Source organism: Pezoporus flaviventris, unplaced genomic scaffold (genome assembly GCF_033815535.1).
Source record: "Pezoporus flaviventris isolate CSIRO_AGI_PZ_B2104156 unplaced genomic scaffold, CSIRO_AGI_Pfla_v1 ptg000083l, whole genome shotgun sequence".
Classification (NCBI taxonomy): Eukaryota; Metazoa; Chordata; class Aves; order Psittaciformes; family Psittacidae; genus Pezoporus; species Pezoporus flaviventris.
Window position 1 is genome coordinate 13,964,379 of NW_026892631.1, and position 16,538 is coordinate 13,980,916.

General features: G+C 43.1%; 1 protein-coding gene across 2 annotated transcripts; it reads left to right on the plus strand.

The window, feature by feature from the left end:
• The first annotated feature begins 3,584 nt into the window (after window positions 1-3,584).
• On the plus strand, window positions 3,585-11,726 carry NEK2 (NIMA related kinase 2). Of its 2 annotated transcripts, none has more exons than XM_061475196.1 (9): window positions 3,585-3,759; window positions 3,863-4,080; window positions 5,628-5,865; window positions 6,428-6,510; window positions 6,755-6,881; window positions 7,673-7,892; window positions 8,870-8,924; window positions 9,008-9,116; window positions 11,478-11,726. In XM_061475196.1, the coding sequence occupies exons 1-9, from the start codon at window positions 3,664-3,666 to the stop codon at window positions 11,664-11,666; spliced, it is 1,335 nt and encodes a 444-aa protein (XP_061331180.1). In that variant the 5' UTR covers window positions 3,585-3,663; the 3' UTR covers window positions 11,667-11,726. The 2 variants fall into 2 exon arrangements, with proteins under 2 accessions (XP_061331180.1, XP_061331179.1); XM_061475195.1 differs by having other exon boundaries at window positions 3,586-3,759; window positions 9,008-9,078; window positions 11,443-11,726.
• Window positions 11,727-16,538: the final 4,812 nt, after the last annotated feature.

Sequence of the window (16,538 nt, forward strand, 5' to 3'; positions counted from 1 at the left end):
TTCCATATCTTGCTTCTAATTTCAGGGGATATTGTTTAACTCTTACTGGCCTAGCTCCATCCTTTAATTCCACTATTACTGGCTGAGCAGTTTTTGATTTTCCTGGAATTTCTGTTTCCCAAACTGTCGGTATTACAGCTTGTTCTACCTCCTCGGGGATTCGAGCAATAGGCTTATCTTTTAAAACCAAAATTTGTCCTGCCTTAGATTCCGGAATTTGCATTATTAATTCACCATCTTCAAAAATAATTGTTGCATCCAATTTAGCTAACAGATCTCTTCCTAAAAGAGGAACAGGACATTCAGGCATATACAGAAATTCATGTGTCAACTCTTTCCCCCCAAATCGCAAATCTAGGGGTTGTAGGAACGGCCGTGTTTCCTCCTTCCCTGTGGCCCCTACGATTGTGGTTGTCTTTTTCCCTAATCTTCCATGTAAGTCATTTAAGACGGAATAGGTAGCCCCTGTGTCCACTAAAAATTTTACTTCTTCTTCTCCCAATTGTATTTTCACAAGGGGTTCCTTAACTCTTGCTTCGGTTAGTCAGCTTTGATTATTATATTCCCCCAGCACCATTGCCTGAGCTACTTCCGATCCCACAAAAGGGTTCCTTGGAGACATAATTCTTCCCCTTAACGGACATTCATTTTTCCAGTGTCCCTCCTGTTTGCAGTTTGCACACTGATTATATCCTATTCTTTCCACATTTACTCCTGTACTCGGGTTATAGAATCCTCTTCCTCGTCCTCGTCCTCGCACGTTTCCTCTCCCTCTACCTCTAGTGTTAGTGAAACCCTGTTCTCTCCCCTGGACCACTGCCAATAGATTTTGCTGTTGCCTCCGGGAACTCTCTTTTTCTCTATTGTTATACACCTTCCAAGCTACTTCTAGCAATCTGTCTAAGTTCCGCAAGTCTGCTCCCTCCAGCTTCTGCAATTTCTTCCTAATATCATCCTGAGACTGTCCCAAAAAGATCAAAGCTAATTGTACCTTAGCCTGTTCAGTTTCCACATCCAGATCTGTATATTTCTTTGCTGTCTCTTTAAGTCTTTCCAGGAAAGCAGATGGTGATTCTGTCTTTTCCTGCCTTACATTATATAGTTTTGACCAATTTATTGTTTTAGGCATAGCATTCTGTACTCCAACAATCACCCAATCTTGATATCTGCGCAAATTCCTCATTCCCCTTGCCGTGTTATAATCCCACATTGGATCCTCTGTAGGAAAATTTTGATCTACATTTCCTTCAACCAATCCCTGTCGTATATCCTCCCGAACCCTTTCTCTTGCAACTCGCAACACCATTTCCTTTTCTGTTGAATCCATGAGGGTGTCTAAAAGCACCTGAATATCATCCCAGTCTGGATTCTGGGTTTTAATGATCATTTTCATTACACGGGCTACCCTATCAGGATTCTCCCTATATGTCCCTGCTGATTGTTTCCAGATAACCAAATCCCCAGGAGAAAAGGGCACTTTAACATACACCGGTCCTTCTGTTCCAACTCCCTGTCTTAAAGGCGCAAGCACTGCACTAGGTGCCTGGGACGCCCGAGTCTGTACTTTCTTTTTCCCTTCTCCCCTCTGACGAGTTCGGTGTGAAACTGGAGTAGCGGGAATCTCTGTCTCTCTGCAATCACAATCACTCTCACTCTCAAGACCATTATCACTATCATTCTCCTCCCCCCTTTCTTCCTTTGCTACTAGCGGTGCAAGCGGAGCCACTGCCAAATCAAGATTTTCATCATCTTTCTGGTGCTGCAAACTATTTTCTACAGCAAAACATCCAACACACTTCTTCCCAGTAACACATCCTTTACATTGTTCATTTGCATTTGCTTTAACAACTAAAATCCCACAAGACTTCTGCCATTCCTTATTATTCCTCAAAGTAAAGAAAAGGTCTACATACGGTACTTCATCCCATTTTTCTTCCCTTCTACAAAACAACATTAGCTGCAAAATAGTATTGTATTCCAGAGTCCCATTTTCAGGCCACTTTTCCTGATCCCCTAGTTGATATTGTGTCCACCAAACGTTACAATATTCAATCAATTTGTTTTTCCGCATACTTTGTCCAAATCCCCCTTCCTTCCAATGGTTCAGCAGACAGCCTAGCGGAGAGGACTTGGGAATCGGCGACATCTTGTGAGTACAAAGGAGTTTCCTTTTATACCACAAATCCTAAGGAAAACTTGTTTCCTGTACAACACTAAGTTACAACACTTATCTACACCGATGCTGTTCCTGCAGCATAAATACCAATACCAAACCACGTTTGCCGAACCTGCAGAGCTTTCGCTACTGTCTAACGGACGGCGCCTAGGCTTTTACCCCGAGAGCTCTCTAGCCCCAACCAAGCGCAGCTTTCACCACGTCTAACAGGCAGGCTTTACTACTAGCCCAGCCACACACACAGCTTTTTGCTGCGTGTAACAGGCAGGCTTTTTACCAGACCTTTACCAAAGGTCAATACCATACATTTACCAAAAGTCGGTACCGTAACCTAGATCAAAAGCACCTTTCTTACCGTATCAGAGGTCCGTCGTGAGCAGCGGAGGTCGGTCGCGGTCGATGGCTCCCCGAGAACTCTCGGTGCCGGCTGGAGCAGGATCGAAGCGCGATCCGCCTCAGCAATGCCCGCGAGGTCCCATCTGGGTCGCCAAAATGTTAGCGTCGAGACAAACACATAACCACCGGGATGGTTATATGAGGTGCTTTATTGAGGCGCCGGGAACCAGGGGTACGCACCCAAATCTGGTTCCGATTCCCGTCACATCGCGTTCGTAATTTATACACTAAAAATTTCGTAACTAATACATATTCAACACAGATTACATCATTGGCTAATACATATGCATCAAAGATTGCTACATCAGTTTATTACAACATCAGCCTCTTCTGCGCCTGCGTCGCCCCCTCTGGTGGTCGTCCTGATGAAGTAAGGAGTCTTCCTCAGATGAAGTAAGAAGTCTTCCTCAGGACCTTTTCCTTACTTGGATATATCCCAATCCTTGTGTGGACGCTAGCATTTTCTTATCAGCTTCTGGTATGCTCTTCTGGCTACCTTATGCATAGGTTCCATTTGGGTATAGTCTCCAGTACATACCTTTCTAAATCCACCCATACACATATCATTGCAACACTGATTACAGAACAACCGTGATACAAAATTGCAAAGTTACAACATTTTTAATATACAAAACCTCACTACTGATTTATAAATTTCTCGAACATAATCATTTCTACTATTTTATATAATTATTCTATTGTAAAAACTTCACCCTCTCTAACACCACGAGGAATTTTCCTCATTGGTTTTAAACTGCAGTTTTCCAGACCAAATTTCGTTCCAACCCCTACGCGGGCGCGGGCGCGGGCACGGGCACGGACACCGGACAGCGGACAGCGGACAGCGCGCGCCGCGCCGCCCCGCCCCGCCCCGCCCCGCCCCGCCTCTCGCGATACCTGCCTGCCGCCGCCACCCGCTGCCTCTAACGGCCGAGACCCGGCGGTCGCTTGTTTACGGCGGCGTAGCCAATGGGAAGGCGGCTGGAGTGGGCGGGGCGGTGCAGCCTGGCCAATGGGAGGGAGGGGCGGTGCGTTTAAACAGCGCGGGCCCGGTGGCGGGGATCCCCGCAGCTCGAGGTGATTCCGCCGCTATGCCCGGCCGGCCCGAGGACTATGAGGTGCTGCTCACCATCGGCGCCGGCTCCTACGGCAAGTGTCGCAAGGTGCGCCGCAAGGCCGATGGCAAGGTGAGGCGGGGGTCTGGGCGAAGGTGTTGGGAGCCGCTATTCCCCCTGCGGAGCTCTGGCTTGCGTGCAAGGCCTTCCCTAAGGGTCGTTTTCCCCTCCCTAGATCCTGGTGTGGAAGGAGCTCGACTACGGCACAATGTCGGAGGCAGAGAAGCAAATGCTTGTTTCGGAGGTGAACCTGCTCCGCGAGCTGCGGCATCCCAATATCGTCCGGTATTACGATCGGATCGTCGACAAAAGCAGCACGACGCTGTACATCGTGATGGAGTACTGCGATGGCGGTGACCTGGCCAGCTTGATCGCAAAGTGCACGAAAGAGAGGTATGTGGAATCCGTGTGTGGCAATTTCGCGGTGTCTAACTTGAGATACCACCTGTAGTGACGGGACAAGGGGTTGACGGGTTCAAACTGAAGCAGGTTCAACTGAATGTTGGTGTTTGAACTGCTGGGTTCAAACCGAAGTTCAGGTTAGATCTAAGGCAGAAGCTCTTCCTTGTGAGGGTGCTGAGGCGCTGGCCCAGGGTGCCCAAAGAAGCTGTGGCTGCCCCATCCCTGGCAGCGCTCAAGGCCAGGTTGGACACAGGGGCTTGGAGCAAGCTGCTCGAGTGGAAGGTGTCCCTGCCCGTGGCAGGGGGTTGGAACTGGATGACCTTTAAGGTCCTTTCCAACTCAAACCATTCTGTGATCGTATGAAATGTACCAGGCAATCTAAAGGAAAGTGAAATGCGTCCATTGGTAACTTCTGGAAAGGTTTAATCCTTTGGACCTAAAGCTCTGAAATGTGAAAGGTTTCGTCCAAGTTTATAACACTGGTGGGACTTGTGCTCAGGAATGCACCAACTGATCAGATGTTTATGCTGAGGTGGTAAAAACCTGAGTTCTCCTATGCGGCAGAAGCTGTTGAAGGGTTTCTGGCTGCAATGCTACTATGCGTGTGGCTGAAAACGGAAACCAGCAAGTCATAGCTCTTGCAGATAAGCAGCTTGGTCTGTTGGCTCTTCTGGCTTGTCCCTCAATTAAACTACTTGTACCCTGTTCTTTTGTTAGAACACCAGGACACATGAAAGGGAAGAGCGTTAAAGACTGCTTTATGTGTCTTCATGTAAACCTTGTGAAGACACCAAGTTGATAAGGCTTCACCTGGGTCTGATTTAGGCTTAGCAGCCTACTTGTTAAGTATAGTATCAATTTTAACATTAGCAAGTTAAACAAGTATATAGGACCACATCTCACTTTGTGAGAATGGTCTAAAATGATACAGCAGCTGCCCCCAAACATCAGTGTTTTCATTTGAGGAAGGTTATCTTAAAAACCAGTCCTGTCCTGGCTCTGTTGTTCTGTGTTGCTCATTATAAACAGCTGGCAATACACTGTTATCGTAAGTGATCAAAGGGACAGATCTCATCACAAAAGTGTAGAATCATTGAGTGGTTAGGGTTGGAAAGGACCTTTAGATCACCTAGTTCCAACCCCCCTGCCATGGGCAGGGACACCTCGCACTAAACCATCTCGCCCAAGGCTTCATCCAACCTGGTCAAGCTGATATTTGTGCTGTAAGCAGTGGAAACGCTATGTCTTTGTTAAGCTTTTTGGGGGGAGGAAGGAAGTATCACAGGGGCTCTGCAACAGAAGTCCAGATGTCTTCCAACGTATTTGGAGTGATTTTTTTATTTTTTAAGTTCCATTTTTAAAATAGCATGTCTAGATGCCTGTTGCTGTCAGTTTTCTGTGAAGGTGCTGGGGTGGTTCAGTGATGTTTTGTAATGGTAGTATTAAAATATTGCTGCCACACTAAGACTGGCAGCAACTACTTAAAAATGATGTATGCTCAGAGAATACCTTTATTAAACAATGTGATCATCTTTCAGGCATTACTTGGAAGAAAGCTTTGTTCTCAGAGTACTGACTCAACTGACGCTGGCCTTGAAGGAGTGTCACAGGCGGAGTGATGGTGGCGTCACTGTGCATCGTGACCTAAAACCAGCAAATGTCTTCCTAGATGGCAAGCAGAATGTAAAACTTGGAGATTTTGGACTGGCAAGAATATTGCACCATGACACCAGCTTTGCCAAGACATTTGTTGGAACTCCATATTACATGTCTCCAGTAAGACCACCTTTCTGTGCCTGATCTCCCCTTTTGTGCCTCCACGATCTGTTTTCTGCAGTGTATGTCTCAGTCCATGAATGCTTAGGAGGTTTTGATGGAGTTACTAGTTGCTCTTCACTGTATAAGTTTTGATATGCTCTTGGAATGTTGGAGTATATTGTTTCTGAGAAGGAACAGGGAAGCTTGAATGCTTTGGTTTCATAGTGTTAAAGTAAAAAGCGTATTAAACTACCTTTTGATGATAGGATTTTAATTTGTGGAAATGAACAGGGAGTTTTTTCCCTAAAACAATGCATTATGTGTGGGAAAGATTAATATTGACTGAAATATGGGGCTGTATCAGCTGAAGATTGGTGGAACACTTCAGTCTTCTGCAGTGTAGCACTGCTACAAACTTGTTAAAATCCTGCTTCTAGTAGTAGCTGTGGAGATTAAGGTGGAATCTTAAAAGTAACCCCAGTAAATAATGGCTTAATTCAGGTTTGAAGAGTAGTTGATTATCCTGCAATAGTAGAACAGTGTCTTAGTTAATAACCCAAAGATTGTTCCCTTTCTTTAGGAACAGATGAACTACATGTCATACAATGAAAAATCTGACATCTGGTCTCTAGGATGTCTCCTGTATGAATTATGTGCTCTCTCGTAAGTATAGTAGTGCAGTAATGAATGTAGAGATATAGCTGTTAACATGGGTATAATTAAAATTTGTAGAGATAAAAGCATAAAGGCTTCAGAAACTAGTCCTAGATTTGTATTTCTGTACTGGTCTTGACATTAGGTAGTCAAAACAAGCCTTTGATTGCAGCTTTTTTTCTTAGTCTGATTCTTTTATATAAATGAGTCACTAAAATTAGTGAAAGAAACCAAGGAAAATGTTCTTTTTCAGGCCTCCATTTAGAGCTTGCAGCCAAAAGGAGTTGGCAGAAAAGATAAAGGAAGGGAAATTCAGGCGAATACCATATCGTTACTCAGAGCAGCTGAATGAACTTCTCAAGGAGATGCTGAATGTAAAGGTAAGAATCAATTACTCGTTTTTCCACCTAGAACTTGAACTGGTACTGAAGTACTTGTTTTCTTTCTCAATTACAAAAGAAACTGACCTGAAGTACTGGTTGCTATCACCTTGTCACTGGCAACATCACTTGTAGGGGAAGGAGGAATTGTGCTTTGAGTCCATTAAAGGTAGCAGCTCAAGTATGTTCAGGATGCTGAAAGGCTGTCTCAATATTGTCTTATATGGAATTTCCTGACAGCGTGCATAAGGCCTTACATCTTTAGGGTTAGAAAGGTTCCAGTGTGTTTGGAAGTGGGAGGGGTTAGTTTGCCTTCATTTTGGGGGTGGCTGTATATGGCTACCGTATAGCTCGTGCCCTATGGCTAGCATGGGGGTGTTGAGAAGAGCACTGCATGTTACAGCAAAGCTGTAACAAGAACCCAAGTCTCCCAACAGGAATGGATCCTTCAGGAATCAAGTGACGACTATATATGCAGAGTGCTTGCTATAGAACTTGCCAACGATTGCCCCTGTAGGCTTACCACCTCATCCTGTCCCTGAAAGGAGTGAGAGCCTGGACTAGGAGAGCCAGACTTGCAGCCTCTGGAGCTGAGGGCTAGGTAACAGCCTCCTCCCTTGGCTTTTGTCATCTGGTTGTGCTACCCCTTCCTAATTCCATTTTTCTCTGACTTCTCCTTCACTGTATAGCACCTCAGCTGGTTCCCATCTGTAGTGGGCCTTGCTTGGGAATCCCTGGCCCTAATATTTCTTGGTTATAGATGGAACCTGTTGGTAATGTCTTCCCCTTAGGATTATTGCAGACCTTCTGTTGAAGATATTCTGCAGCACCCACTGATAGCAGACTTGGTGACAGAAGAACAAAGGCAAAACCCAGATAAACGAGGCTGGAGATCGTGGGAGCCAGAAAGGCTGCAATATTCAGATGCTGCAGTGAATGAGCTGAAACGGAAGGAACAGCAACTACAGGAGCGAGAGCAAGCCATTAAGGACAGAGAGCAACATTTGGAGCGTACGCTATTCCACTTTGGGAAGGGGGTGGCAGTGGGATTCTGATTCAAAAGACTAAGTGTGGAGGAAGGCAGGCTAGAGGGCTTTAAAACCCCTCATTTTAATGCGCTAGGATATTGTGGTCTGACATTCACTACTAGATTTCTGTTTGAAGACTAAAGCAAGAATGCCAGGGTTTATCTAGACTAGTTCTTGTTTCAAGTTACTAAAATTGGCAGTTTGGATATAGAAGTCTGACTTGGGAAGATTAAAACATGAGTGGCAATTAGGAAATTATACAAGAAAAAAGGGTCTAGGCATATTCTGCACTGTGCGGTGTAAGTTGCTTTTCACCCACTGTGTAAGTTAACCTTGTCTGTACTTGCACGTAACCTAAGGTCATCCTGATGTTGGAGCAAAACTTATTAGAGTAAGCAAACTGCTTTTATAAAAGCTGCACCCTACAGGTAACTTACCTGTGAAACTATAGATAACTGGTCCTCAGGCACTGGAATTTCCTGCCCACATGAAATACCTCTTTGTGTATGCAGTAGACTCTCTAATACAGAGTTTAACAGTATAAATTGTTTTCTAAGCCTGAGTAACAGCTGCTGCTGCTGCAAATGGGATGTTTAGTCATAACTGAATCATAGTATCTGGTATCTAACTATTTAGATCCGCTGTTGTGTGCCATGAGTTAATGTGCAGAACAAAAAGATGCTGTAGTTTCATTGTTGCAGATATGGCAGAGTTCTGAGGGAAGGGGAAAAAAGACCTGCTGGCATTTTGGAGTACTTGCTTGGTGCTTTATCAGTGCATGGATAAAGGTGTATCTGCACAGCAGCTACTTTTGTTTAGAGCCATAAATGCAGGAAATACAGCCTGTCAAATGCACCTATAACTACTGTCTTTTCCTGGAATGAAGTCCATCATGCACAATCACTCTTAACTTCAACGTTTACATGTTAACACTGCATACTACTGTATTTCCGCTTCCAGAAAGAGAACGGGAACTCTGTGTTCGTGAGAGACTGGCAGAGGACAAACTTACCAGGTATCTTACTAACCTAGAACTGCCCTCTAGCAGAAACTCTACAATCTGAGGACAAAAAACTTAAACTTCTCTTTTGAAAACAGAGCTGAAAACCTGATGAGGAGCTACAAACTCTACAAAGAGCAGAAGATGACATCTTGTGCAGATGGTCCAGGTATGGAAATACACAGGAAGCCACTGGCACTGATAAATGTAGGCTGGAATGATGAGAAGAAAGCCTCCGACGCTCAATATGCTGTACTTAGTCCCATTGTAGCAATACAAACCCCAGTATCTCTGCACTGTTGGGAAGAGACTTTTGATTTTGTACTTTGCAAAAAGACTTAGTGGGTGATGCTCAACCATGAGTCTGAGCTACCACTGTCAGCACTGTGGTCTTGTGCTGTTTTGAAAACTAAGCTCTTGTTGTAAGGTGATAGGAGTGCTGACTTGTAACCCAGCCTTTACTCAGAGCTGCAATTATTTTATTTATGGATGTCTTTTCACAGGCTTTTGATAAAGTTAATTTTAATAAAATTTCACATTTTTAATCTCTTCAGCTTCCAAAAATTTGGTGGGAAATAATATTTGTTGCAAGTGACCCGGCTGTGATTGGTGCATCATACAAGATCTAAAGATCTTTGCATATAAAGAATACTATTATGAGCATACTCCAGTTTTTAACACACCGAAGGGGGGGCTTTAAAAATGTGCTGTAGTACTTCCTGACTACCTGTAGTCTATCTCTCTTGGAGTATTTGTTATGCCATCAGTATCTGACATCCACTTTGGCCTTCTTAGTTGTTCAGTCCTCGCTATCGTAAGATGTAGTATCATCTCTTCATTGCACCCATTTTGTAATAGTAAAAATAATTCCAGTATCTCAATGCATTTTGAAATAGTGGTTAGAATATTAAATGGCTGGATCTTAAGTAGTGCTCTAGAACAAAGAAACATGAACACTCTTTAACACGCAGCAATAACCTCTTCATTTAGTTTTGGTCAGATAAAGCAAGATAAGCATCTCACAGCCTCAAATACAAATAAAACTGAAGTTCAAGTGCTTGTCCCAGCATGCAAGAATACAAGCTAAATGCCACCAGATGTTAGTGGCACTTGAGCTGTTTCCAACATCCCTGTCAGTTTTGAGAATTCCACCTCTCAACATATTGTCTGACTTTGATGCATGAAAGAATATAAAAGCCAAACTTGCCTTGGGCTTTTCTGATGTTGCCTCTAATGCTGGATGACTGAAGTTCAATAAGCTTCAGCATTTGCTTCAGTTCTCTTCTGCGTCTCCTCCCCCTTTACAAGGTATTTTGACCTTAACAGGGCTATTAATTTTTCAGCCACTTCAAGCAGTTACTACCCTGAGCAGGGTAATTTGGAAAAGTGAACATATTTGTTAAAAGGCTGACCAGATCTTGCAATAGCTGTAGATCACTTGATTAAACACTTGTCACAGTGTTTGCTACTCTTCGTTCCACAGCACTCTTGTAATACTGTTTCTAGAAGTCTCCCTATTCTGAAATGAATGAGCTAAGTGTTTCTCCAGTACATTACTGACATCACTTGCTTCTGTTATCTTCAGTTGTTCAAATAGTACTGTATTTTTTGAACATACCACACAGCTTAGACCCCCTAATTTGTCCTCAAAGTCTGTGTGTGGTTCATTTCACAGTAAAATGGCAAACCAAAAATCCTGGTTTCTAAGACAAAGGTCCTAGACACTACCCTATTTTTTGCAGGGGTTTTCTGGTTCTTAGGGAAGGCTTCAATGTTAAAACAGATATAGTTTACCAATATGAAACTGTAAAGTGCTGAAATGTTCACTAGCCTCTTCAGTCTGGCCCTTCTCACTTGGTTATTGCATCTTTGTTCTGGCCTAATGAACTGAAAATTAAGGCTTCAGCAGTGTTGAGGTTAGGATAGTTAGGCCTTTGATTAAAAATGAAAGTAAACCCCCACACCTTAAGATGAGCTTTGTGAACTTGGCTTTTATGAGAAGCAACTCAGCTGCTTTCATAGCTTTTGGTGGTAGTTTTTGTGCCCTGAGTCATTAAGAACAAACCAAGCTAACTGCCTTTTCACTGGGGCCATTCTATACAGCTAAAGCAGAGCTATAACACGAAAATTCCTGTGCTGGAGGCTGCAGTGGAAAGTAACTTGATCATTTTAAATGCACTAAAGCCCACTATTCATGAAGGCAGAGTCTAGTTTGTATCCCATTGACTTAATACAAGGATAGAGCTGTAATAATGTGGGTAATGTAGGAGGGGCAGGTTGGGTCTGCCCCTGCTATGAAGGAAAGACAAAGTGCTTTGTAGCTGGGACCACCATTCTCTATTTCCCATTGGAACTGCATTATGTTACTGTTGGAAAGGAAAAATGGAAAAGATTTGTTGCTGTGAAATGCATTTAATTAGATCACTTAAAGCCACAGCTAGATAGCAAAATGGGTAGCAGGCTTAAAAAATATGAGCTAAGCAACAAATGCTGAAAGCTGCACTAATGCAGTCTTTATTGTTTGACTTCTAAGATAACCCACTGCTGCTGCCCTTCCCTGCAACCAAGAAGAAAGTACACTTTGGAAGTGAGGAGAATGCTGGGACTTCTGTTCATTTGGAAAACCATCCCCTTTCTAAAGGGAAATGCTCTGATCTCAGAAAACGTCTGTATGCTGCCAACCTACGGGCTCAAGCACTGGCTGAACTGGAAAAGAACTATCAACTGAAGAGCAGGCAAATCTTGGGCATGCGTTGAAACTATAACACAGGTGTAAAGTATTTAACTTTTGAAAGTCGATTAAATTTGCTGGAAGCTGCTTGTGCCTCCCTCTTTTAAGCTGGAGCCTACCGAGTGTTTATTTTAACAGCTGTTGTACAAACTCTTAGTCTATAATAGGTAGCTCATGATCAAAGCGTAAGAGATTATGAATTGTATTAAGAAAGAATATTTGGTCCTCCTGTTTACCGTATCTTATTCTTCTGAAAAAAAAAGAAACAAATATAGTAAATCAGATGTTTTTAAACTGATGTGAGAAGCTTTTTAGATGAAAAATGTACAGAGATTCACAATCTGTAGGTTAAAATGATGCTGTATGTAATGTACAGTACTTGGTAAGTATATTTTGCGTATGTAGAAAATCAGTGGCTTTTTGTCTGCACTTGCTTTTTAACTGTCAAAAGAGCAAAAGGAGATTTTGTGTTCTCTCTTCCCACTAAGGTGGGGACCTATCAACGTAGGCTACTTGTAGTTTAATGCTGACTAATGAGTGGTATGGGTCAGCTTAGTGTTATTGAGGAGCTTATACTCCTTTCTTGTGTCACTAAGCAATAGTTCTGCTCTATTAGATTCTTAACTGTCCGGCAGAGTTTATCGTAATTGCTTGCCTCGTGGTTACTCTTTTCACCACAACCTTTGCTTAGAAGTTAGAATATGACCATTTTGGTTGCTAGTGTAAAACTACCAGTGTTCTAGTGGCCATGACCTAGTGCTCAAGTGCGGTGGAAGTGTTTGGCGTGTATGCAGAGCCAAAGCAGCTCTCAAATGTATTTGGAGGGTGAATCCCTGCTTTCTCACCCTGTTTGTACACTCAGATCTTTCCCTTCTAGGCCTCAACCAGAAAATCTGCACTGCAGTTCTACTGGCCTTCATGGGGATCTGTGGAATATCCAAAGCTACAGCGTGCAGTGGGTTTAGACTGATCTGCAAAAAATATGTAGAATAAAAGAATTAACTGTGGGCTTTGTCATCCTCAAAATGCAGGTACCAGTGAGTGAAAGGAGGAAACCAAGCAACCAAGAACATAAATCACTAATGAATGGCTCAGGAAAAGCAGTGTTGTGTCGTGGCTGGTGTTTGCAGATGCTTTGCTTTTAACAAGACCAAATTAAGAAAATGGCTTGAGAGGTTTGGGCTTTTCCACCTTGGAATATACAGTAATTTCTGTGTTTAAAAGTAAAACGCCTCGGAGCAATCCTGCAGCTTTCCTCTTTAATTCTCTGGTGACCTCAAGATGGCACTGTTGCCCTGTAATTGTTGGGAATTTCCTACGGTCTATGGATACATCCATACAGCATTTAAGAACTGATTTTAGTATCTTTTTACCTGCTTTGTTTCAGAAAAATCATCAGTGTGTTGCTGCAAGATGCTGATTTTCTTGAGCTACAGATGCTTTAGTACTTAATTCAGTGTAATTCTCTCCAATCTGACGTTTTCCATGTTTCATAAAAATAGTTGAATCAAAGTCCTGGTTAACAGTTACACTTCTATGAATAAGAAACGCTACAGAGAGTGCAAACTGTATCAATCACAATAGCAGGAATAGATGGAACAGCTTAAGTTACAGCTGTAGCTATTTTAGCTGCCTTGCAATGTCTTCTTGAAGTATTATCACTCCAACATGATAAATGCAATGTTTCTTCATTGGAAGAAAGGTTTTGGAAACCAGACCTTCCTACCACTATGTGTCAAACACAGGGGAAGGCATCCTGGAGATGGTCTTTGTTCTCTCTCAGGACTTTTGCTGTGGAATCCTGAAATTCGCGTTTTCCTACAAAAGCATAATTGTTTTTCCCAGAGCACGTTGCAGTTGCAGTCAGGATGTAATTTTACAGCTTAAGCCTTACAGCAGGAGGATAATAATGGTGTACACTGTTGAATGCTGTGAGATAAATTCATTAATGTTTAATATAAGTATCAGGAATTTTAATGATGTGTAGCTGTGGGTACAGAAATGATAGAAGGAAGTCACCTCTGAAGTTACAGAGGTTTATATGTGTAGAATGTAATTTAGCTAAAGGATAGGCTGGAGGGGAAGCTGCATCATCCTTGAAAAGCACGGACCAGATCCCTGATTTTCAGCCTTTGTGTGTGACCTTGACCAAGGCCCTACCCCGGGCCTTGGGTTCCCATCTGTAACAGGCTCATCACAGAGTGAGCTCAGAGACAGCACTGGGGTTCTGCACAGGTCAGCACTTGGGTGCAGCCACTTTGATCTCCTCCTTTGGGCAGATATGCATGAACGAGGGAATGGAATTTACTGGAAAAGCAATGGTGAGTTACCAAAGTAACTCATTTAACTGATAAGCCTGGTCAGTGTCCCCTCTGCAGCCAGGTGACCAGGCCATTCCATAAACAGTGTGAAAGTGCTGGACAGCTGGGCAGATAAAATGGTTAGAGGAAATCAGACTTAAATCTAGAGGACCATGAAGTTGCTTCCTAAACATAAATATCAATAGGCTGTTTAATCCATACTACATCATTGAGCAGGTGGAGAGAGAAATCCCTCTGGAACAATTATAAATTGTGGAGGAATAATGGAGGAATTTCGCATTTTTGCCTTTACTGTCAGTAAGTAACCCAGGAGGAAGTGATCTGATCCTACTAATGGCACAAGCTGGTTCACAGGCACTGCAGGATTCAATCTCATGCAGTTTCCTGCAGATATGAGAAACAGTGCAGAGGACAAGCTCCTGCTATTGCTCTTGTCTTCATCTGAAAGGGAGAGACTGCTCCTCACACTGCTGGTCACCTTCACACACGTGTACCTCTTGCTGTGCTGATAAAGATGAAGCCCGTTTCCCAGTAAGCAGTGTTTGTAGCACTGATAGTCCAAAAGACAGTGACAGCATTTGGGCTGTGTCTGTCTTATTCTTCCCTTGTGTAATTTGTGTGAAGCCAGAGGAATCCTAGTAGCTAAAAAGCTGTTGTATCAGTGTAGAAGCCTGCCCAATACATGTTTCACACTGTGGAAGACTTTGGCCTAATTAAGGCTACGCACAGTATAATCCACATCAGGTATTAGAAGCGTGTTTTATTTATATCTTTACCATAAAAGTTAGCTGAAAGTTTAATATTAATCTTTACAACTTTAAAAAGCTGCACAGGCTGATAGCGTAACGCCACATACTGTTATACTGCTCTTCTGTTCAATCTTGCTTTCAGCCAGCTCGGCAGTGCTGAGAAGTTACCATACTAGAGGCAACAGCACCTTTATCTGGCATTATTTTGGAGACAAAGTGCACTTCTGAGGCTCAGCTGCCATGGAAGGATGAAGCTTTGTTGGGGATAAAACCCCTCTGAGTCTGTAAAATGGACTCATGCCAGAGTTTTGTGCTATAAAGGGAAAAGAAAGGCTGCAGAGACACCTGAAATTAGCTCCACCCAGCCTCAGTTTTCAATGTAGGCACTTTCTGGGTAAGAAAACATATTTCTGGGGACTTTTGGCTGATTAACTTTTATTTGTGACTCGTTTCATTTCTGACTGATGCAGGATGCTTGTTGCTGGGCTACCTGGTTCAAGCGGAGGTAATTTACAGGCCCGCTTACACCACATTGTTCACCACTGTGAATACATTCTTGGTCTCAGCGCATTATGTCTACTTCCTTGGCAACTGAAATGCTGGCTTGGACACGACATGCAGTGAGTAATAACTAATAATACAGCTTCCATTGTCACCTTTCATATGTTGTTTTTCAATGGTAAAATGAATGCAACAAGCAGACAGATCTTACGAGGAACCTGGCAGGTACTTAGCAGGTACTTGAATATTTGACTAGAGATTTGGGGTTTTTTTCCATTATTCATCCTAACTTGAAAACCTTTTGCTTGCAAGGACAGCTGCTAAATGCTTTTGTACTGTTTAACCAGCTCTTTTAGCAGGCCCTGCTCTTGCAAGGTCAGCAAAAGCTGGCATATCCACAACACAAAGTTTTGCACGTGTTTGTGTTGCTCAAAGCCCCAAGGACACACCAGGAGCCCTGTGAAGCCAATGACAAGCTTTCCTTCAAATGCAGTGAAGCCCTGGCTGGGCTTCAGCTTCATTAGCATCAGACATACCAGACATTCATGAATATTTGTTTGCTATTTGGGGAGGGAGGGCATTGCCAATGGCATGGCAGGAACAAGCGATCCATCTTCCTCAGCAGAAGTGAAGACAGGCCACTTCAGGTAGAGCTCTTGATCTTGGCTTCCACCAAACCGGACTTCCCTTGGCAAGAATTGAGTCAGGAGCTGTCAGACCCCCCTGGACTTGTATCTGGTATTAGGGAACAGCAAATGCATGGGTTTTTTTCTGCTCATAATGCATTTCATCATCCAATTGCAAACAGCAGCAATATTATCTACCTGAACTCTCAGCTCTCCCTAGATCAGCAGGGACCACTCCAGTGACCCCAGAGCTAGTGGCTACTTAGGTCATGCAGGAAGTTCAGAAGACCCTTCCTGACAAATGCAAGTGTTAAAGTCACTGAGTGCTAATTGCCAAGTAAAGCCTCTGCTGGCTACTACTAATCAATCTGTAGATGCCACTAGGGAAAGATAAATATGGATTTTATGGCACTTGGATGATAACATAAACAAAGCCATCAGAGCAAATGGCAGATCGTGACCGATAATGATTTCCTGGGAGGTGAAGCAAATGCCTCCTATGGCAATGATCCACGTAATTAGCTTGTACTGGATTATAAGGATTTTGTGATTGCAACTAAAAGCAGAAGGAAGCATCAGCATTAAGGAAAATTATATCATCAAAGAAGTACTCAGTTGGGAAGATAGTCTAGTTTTATGAGAATTATTACAGACTTGCTTTTAGGGCACATTTTAATCTTTCTCCCAGGTAAACTGAACAC